This window comes from Clarias gariepinus, chromosome 23 (genome assembly GCF_024256425.1).
Source record: "Clarias gariepinus isolate MV-2021 ecotype Netherlands chromosome 23, CGAR_prim_01v2, whole genome shotgun sequence".
In the NCBI taxonomy this organism is placed as follows: Eukaryota; Metazoa; Chordata; class Actinopteri; order Siluriformes; family Clariidae; genus Clarias; species Clarias gariepinus.
The window spans coordinates 4003395-4011136 of record NC_071122.1 but is presented as its reverse complement, the minus strand read 5'-3'; the positions used below and the strand labels follow the sequence as shown (position 1 = coordinate 4011136).

Sequence of the window (7742 nt, the reverse complement as noted above, 5' to 3'; positions counted from 1 at the left end):
AAAGATTTTCTTTTTTTTACTTTGCCTATGTTGATGCTTTTTCCACTTTTTTATCAGAGGTTATATATATGACTGGAGGATGATCTCTCGGTTCTCTGGATGGGAGTGAACTCTTAGTGAACTCGATGGTCCGTCGCTATAAATTAACAGATAATTACACTTTTTCCTCACATAGGGAATTGGGGGTTTCATTACAGTCACAGCAACACATCCCAATACAACTAAACCACAAGAAAGCCATAACAGCCAACGACTTGTGTTTAGAGAACAGACGATGACTTGTGTTTAGAGAAGTGTGAAGTGTGTGTGTGTGTTTGTGTGATTGTGTGTGTGTGCGCGCGTGCTTTTAAGCCTCTTATAGTATCCCGTTAGGTAATTGCCATTAGCGAGAGCTTGATGCGTCAAAGATCAAAAAACACACACGTTTTGAAGGCATTGACATTACACCTTAATGTTTAGTCATTCATAATTTATTGTGCAGCGCGCTAAATTGCTAGACAGCAACAATGAGTTGCCTGAAGCGGCATCCTGTCTGGAAATAAATGATTCTAGATATGATTAATAGCTAACTTCGTTTATTCTCCTGTCCTGTCATAAACAGTAGAAATAGCATTTGCCTAAAACTTTTCTCTTTGTTTTTAATTAAAGTAAACTTGTCTTGGCAATAATAATAATAATAATAATAATAATAATAATAATAATATTTTTAGTAGTAGTAGTAGTAGTAGTAGTAGTAGTTTTATTATAAATTTATGTTTCTTGTTATTTATTTATTTATTTATTTAAGGCTAGTAATTTTTGTTTTAAAGAATTGTAAAGTTATTTTTAGTGCATTATTGATTACAAAGTAACAGAAATACGCTCATTAAAAACATAACTAGACTTAAATAAATAAATAAATGTCCAAAATCTTAAATAAAGAAAATACTAAAGTAATTAAACATTCCCACGGTGTGCTCGTTTTTACTTTTGAAAATAATTATTTTAGGATACTTACGGCTTCACACAGCTTAGCGCAGTCTTTTTTGACAGATTTTTAAGTGGAAATATTTAATTACTAAACAATTTTCCTTTTCTCACAGAATTAGAAGTGGATCGGTTGCGCCTGCTCTTATACGAGACAGAAAATAGCAGCCCGACACATTCCTCTTTTTTTCAATAGCCAGATGACCTCTGGTTCACCTTATGACTGCACTTAAAGCCTTTAAAAACGAGCCGGCACACACACAATCTGGGGAAAAGAATATGCATATATAGCAGGCTATACTTATGTTCATACTTGGACTTACTTGGAAGTTACTACCTGACACGCGAAAATCATTCTCCCTCCCGCTCTTTTTTAATGCATTATCCTAGTCCTTAGTTGAGGAGTCTTAACATCTACTCTCTAATTTTCGAAAGGCTAGTTTGTCAAAATATGATGAACTATACAGAAGCCACGTGTGTAAAATTTCGTCTGTATTTATTTTCTTAAACATTATTAAGATAATGTTAAGTCTCACTTTACAGTATTTTTGAAAAAAAAACGTAGCACGAAAGATTATTGCGTTGTGTAAATGTGTTTATTTTATTTAGAAATAAAGACACAAGGTCTGATTTGTTTGCCTCCGTTGTAGTATTTGACGAGGAATTTAATAATTGTAAAAAAAAAATAAAAAAAAAAGCAGCCTAGTATATATGAGTGAGCCTACTAAGGTACAACAATAGAGACAGTGAAGAGTACAGTTTGGTGTCATAGAGCATTTCTGGAGTTGTAGATATATTGGTATATATAAAAATAGAATTGGGTTCTGTTTGCCATTTTTGATTTAATTTTGCAGGAGAAATGTGTTGTAATTCAAACTTATACTGGATATTTCTGGTTTCAGTGAAGCAGTGAATTTTATGTCATTTTATATACTTTATACATAACATCTAACACACACACACACACACACACACACACACACACACACACACACACACAGCACTAAAGCCCGTGTCGTGAGGAACGCCTCTGAAAAGGTCATCACCCATTAGCTAAAGACACTTGCCCTCTAGTTGAACCCACGAGCTGCTCATCATCTGCCTGAAGAATTCCTTGTGTGAGTTTACATGAAGTGAAGAGCGACCAGGAACAGCTGTTCACTTTCTTTTATGCTCTAATGCATTGCATTTTATCATACAACTTTTAACCAGGAATCATTCAGCAGATTAAATTACGCATTCATTTAAGTGCTATATAAATAAAAAATAATAAAATCTATACGTGAGAAGTGCTAGATACTCAGAATTGCATTCACTTTTGGTTGTTTTATTTGTTGTTCTTACTCGAAAAACCATAAAATAATTTTGGAAATAAATAAAGATACAAGATGCAATTTACATTTAATGCATCGACACTTTTATTGACCACAATCACGTACAGCACAAAATAACACAAAAGGCCACTTTTCATTACTTTCCTTTAAAAAATCACCATCTAATATACAGCGCGCGTCACAAAAACGAAAAAAAGCCTACGATATTATTTTTTTGTAACTGTTACATAAAATCTTTTAATTAATTACATTTAAGAAAAAAATAAAAATAAATTATAGTAACAACATATCATGATTTAACTTAATTGTACAAACACGTAATAGTGTGCAACCTGGCAAATGGATGGCGGACAGAATGTGTCCTGTTCAAGTATTAATTAAAAGAAAAATACGTAATAAATACTTACGAGTCATCTATGTTCAATACATTTTTTAAATAAAAATAAATAAGCTCAAATAAATTAACATTTAATTATATTTAAAAGATAATCAAGAAATACAGTTTTATTTCGTAATGATGTCCATGAAATGTCTCTCATCTAAATTTTTGTGATGTCATGGTCTCGCGGTGCATTGTTTGAAGAAGACGAGGATGAAGGTCGGACCTTGGTGTTGGGTAACCTGTGATCTTTCTTCCATTTCATTCTGCGGTTCTGAAACCAGATTTTGATCTGCCTCTCATTCAGACAGAGCGAGTTGGCTATCTCGATTCTTCTCCTCCTGGTTAAATATCTGCTGTAATGAAACTCCTTCTCTAGCTCCAGGATCTGCTGGCGGGTATAAGCGGTGCGGGAGCGTTTGGCCTCTGAACCATACGAGTTCGCTGAAACAAGATAAACAAAAGAAACAAAAAAAAATTTTGTAAACGAAGCGGGCAGCAATAAGTACAAACCCTACCTTATTTGTTATTTATAACCTAAATAATGTAGATGCGTAATAGCTTTAATCTTTGTCATATGTATACTGCTCACCGATCATATCGAATCTGGACAGCTAGGACGGAACATATTTGAAAAAACTGACCATGAGTACATATCCACGATTTTGTGAGGCAAACCATTAGAGATACTAAGGCACTTCTCATACCTGAAGAGCCTAAGAGGTGAGCGGAAGTGTGTAAGAAAATTAAGTGATCTGCCTAATAGTAAATCCACTTGTTTTATTTATATTTTAAAACAGCTAATAATATCCCTGTTTTTGTAACCAGAACTTTGAACAGATTCACCAAAAGTTTCAGCAGAAGTTAAAATACGCAAAACATATATGCCTAAAGATTCATATTGAAGGGGGAAAATCATAAGTAAAAATTAAAAACGACGTTAAGCATTTATTGGCGCCTGTTACATTCATTTATTATTGTTTTGAACTTGTATCCAACTAGACTTTTACGAGATAATTTAACCTTGAAGAATTAAGCCTCAAGCCTTAGGAGAACGCAAAAGGTAAGTGCAGTGTACTTTAGTAAGCCTCCTATAAATTAAGTGCACTTCATTCCCTTTGGATGTGTCTGTGACCCCGTTTTTTGACCATTCTTTTGGAAATGACAATTTTTTTGACAATAAAATGGACATTTTCTACAAGAACGAAAGCCTAAAACATACTTTATATACCTGCCAGAAAAAAACTGCTAAATTAATATAACGGAGAATGTTCTTTTAAAGTTCATCGTATCCAAGTCACGTCACGCTCACTCCACAGCACTGAATGGCAATCTAAGGATAAATAGTGTAATACTATATTAACTAGTAAGAAACCTAGTGTAATACACCAGAATAGCTATAACCTTCACATTCAGATCTCTGAACGTCCTTACTCATTCTGAATCGGTTTTATTTGCATTGGCATAAAATGAATTCCGGTCTTCGTCTTTTTAAAGTATATAAACAATGAATTGCCTGAATTATTAATCGCTGGGCTTTTTGAGGATCTATTCGAATACTTTTCCTCCGACACACACACACACACACACACACGCAACTGAAAAAAAGCTGTCCGGTCTATTGGCCCTGCTGTAAAATTTATGGCGGGTGTAATAGCCGACGTTCAGTAGTAAATCCGCTTGGTGTGTGTGTCGCTTCAAAGGATTTCTCTCTTAATACCGTCAAACATCACATAGCCGGCGTGACTGGTGGGCTATAATGGCAAGCATAAAAGGAAAGTAAAACAGGGAAGGGAACATAAACAGAGAGAACGAGGAGAATGAGAGTTGTTACTTATATGTGCTCTTTTATTCTGCCCTGTACTGGACATTTTAGAGGTTTTCTGATCTGATTTCAGCTGATCAGATCCTTTACAACATGAAGATAAAATAGATGTGATAGGACAAGAAAATACTGGCGCGCAGTAAAATCGAGCGGGACAGTAAAAAAAGGATGTGTTCTAAACAATGACAAGTTCAAACGGCGTATCAAATATAAATGAATAAACAAATAAAATTCAGCTATATATGGTTCTGGCTTTACGCGTTTGCCTACCTGCACTGGAGTGGATTTTCCTCATCCAGGGATACACCACTGGCTCTTTGCTGTTGGAGGGCAGTTCAGGGGCAGTTGTCTGGGCAGGGACAGCAGTCGGAGGTGTGTATGTTTTTGCCCCGTGTAAGTGGCCCTCGTGCTCGGGTATGCTTTCACACTCATATTTGCCCTCCTGGTAGGTGACACTTTGAGGATATAACAACTCCTGCTGGTAGTCGGCGTCCCGGGCGCGTCTGTAACATTCAGCACTGATGTAGTCATTTTGTGAATATTCTTCGCACGGAGGAAATTTAGGATCGATGTAGTTCGAGTTCATCAAATACGAGCTCATGGTCATTAATTTAGGGAGGGGGAAGAAATAAATTTTCCTTCTTTGTGTCGTTTTACTGCTCTATAAAAGCCCACCCCTCCCAACAGAGAAGCGGAGCCTGCAAAGTTTCTTTGATCACGAGATTCAGCTCAGGCCAATAGCAGGCACTGGGGTCAAAATTCCCGGATGAGGAAGCCAAGGTTTTCTTGGCAACATGCAAGCCCACTCAAGTATTAAGGGAGAAAATAATACACAATACTAGTATATTTGTTTAAGCATATTTATGGTAATGGCCGCAGAATTAATTTCTATGTTAAATTAAATGTTTCTGGTTTACAAAAAAAAAAAAAAAAAAAAAAAATCCTGATTGCCACTGGGTCAGTTTGTGGCATTGTAAACTGCTTATATAGAAATTAATTTGTTCTGTTTAAAAGATGTTACATCCTAATGAAATTCATTATCTGCCTCTGTTGTATCCTACTTATATTTTGTATTGATCATGTATCGTACCATTTTATAAATACACACAAACATCCTGCAGATATATAGTGTAGGTGTTGAGAGTACCTTTAAGAGTAAATTCGACTTCAGATTAAAAAAGAAATTAATAACTTTCTAGACTTCTGTGATTACCAAAATAATTAAACTAGAGTAATGCTACTACTACTACTAATAATAATAGTAATATCACCAACAACGGTGGATCATTCTTCTGCATTTTTTTTGTCCTTTTTTATATTAGTATTATCAAAAGTCTTGCTTGTTAACTTAAGTTAGAAAACTGACTGAAACAGCAATCAGCCACTCTTCCCGCTACTGCAATTAGTATAATTAAATAAGTATAATTTTCACACCTTCTAATTAGGTACGTATCTACTTTCCCATCTAACGACCCTGTCCAACAGACACGCTACAGGATGTATTGACGTTTACAGCTAAACACACTACAGTGTGTAGCATCGGAGTTAGAAATCGCCCATGTAGTCCCGTAGATGCGAATTTGCGACTGGCCTATTGTCACACAAATTCGGTTCTACAGGGTGCATATAGACGACTTACAAGCAATTAGCTGCAAAAGTCTCAACGGATTATTATTATTATTATTATTATTATTATTATTATTATTATTATTATTATGTATACATATTTCACCCTACATTATAAATAAATCCTTACCAGTGAAATTGTTGATACCAACACCAAAATTGCTCGTTTTAGCGAAAAATCTCAAATCAAATCCAGCTGCATTTTCATAGTTTCCATAAATCTTCAAAGCCAACCCATCCCCCATTTTACCCGATTACCCCCTCTCGCTCTCTCTTGCTGAGGACATATTTTAATATTAGACAGGATGACCGACGTTTCACCCCGCCATCAGATCTGTTTCAATAGTTCACTGCCAAGGAGTTATTGATGAGACACCGTCAATGAAATTTGTCCCGATACAAAAAGCCATTTGTCCTCCCTTCATCCACACGACTGAATGTGGACTTAATATGCGTCAAGAAAGATGCTTGTCTGGGTTTTGTTTTAAACTTCATTTTAAAGTGTTTTCTGTCAGTAATAACTCGCAGGTATCGTTGAGACTTAAGAGTTCAACTAAATTACACGTATTATAGATGTAGTGCACGATAAATTGTTGAAATCTTAATCCTCAATCCCCTGGAGCCTATAAATACATACATTATCATTTGCCCATGTGGCTATGGATAGTAATATAATAAGTGCTACCCCAAGCGACTAGCTGCTTGATGAATAATAAAACATTTAACGTATACAATGACATATAAATTATAATGGAAACGGTTGCCTTGGTCTATTATTATTATTATTATTATTATTATTATTATTATTATTCGTAGTAGTAGCTGTCTGTGTGTCTGTGTTTGTGTGTGTGTGTGTGTGTGTGTGAGAGAGAGAGAGAGAAAGAGAGAGAGAGAGAGAGAGAGCATTAATATATTGTTTTGTTTTTTCAGCAGTAAGGTCTTGTGCCCCTTGGACAACTTTTTTTGTATTCCCGTTTGATGCTCTCATTGCTAATTACCTTTTGGAAATTAAATCATCATAATGATGATACAACGCAAAATGATTTAAAATAGTTGCAAGAAATAAATGCCCAGGGAAATAAATGCAAGAAATAAATGCCCAGATTTAAAATACAAAGCGTCATTGAGAGCCGCTTTGAATTTTAAATCTGGGCATTTATTTCTTTCATGTGAGCCTATTACCTCATAAACTAAATGAGAGGCGTGATTCGCAAAGTTTAGGTGCAAAACGTACTTAAAAGAAAAGAATAATAAAGGTTTTTACAACGCAGCTGTTTAAAATATTCACACGTATAAAATATTGTGAATTCATATAATAATTTTAGGGTTTGTAAATCAAATACTGGTTAAATGCAGAAATCATTTAAGTTAGTAAGTGGGATTTCCTGAGAGAAAGAGGGAGGGCAAGGGAAGAGAGAGCTTAGCATATTAGCCAAGCCTAATAAGACAGATAATATGCTTCGTAATAAACTTAACCAAAATTTAAACGTATTGTTTAATTGCACTAAATTCATGGTCGATGAAGTGGTTTTGAAGCTCTGACGCTATAAAAATAACATCAAAAAAGGAAAACAAGGAGAGTCGAAGCATAATAAGATTAACCAAAGCATGT

General features: G+C 35.0%; 1 protein-coding gene across 1 annotated transcript; it reads right to left on the bottom strand.

The window, feature by feature from the left end:
• Nucleotides 1–2382: 2382 nt before the first annotated feature.
• Nucleotides 2383–6050, bottom strand: LOC128511033 (homeobox protein Hox-C4-like). The gene is made up of 2 exons (XM_053483652.1): nt 4775–6050; nt 2383–3123 (listed from the first exon to the last, which is right to left on the bottom strand). Exons 1-2 carry the CDS (start codon nt 5109–5111, stop codon nt 2840–2842), a joined length of 621 nt encoding a protein of 206 aa, XP_053339627.1. The 5' UTR covers nt 5112–6050; the 3' UTR covers nt 2383–2839.
• Between the last annotated feature and the right edge of the window lie 1692 nt (nt 6051–7742).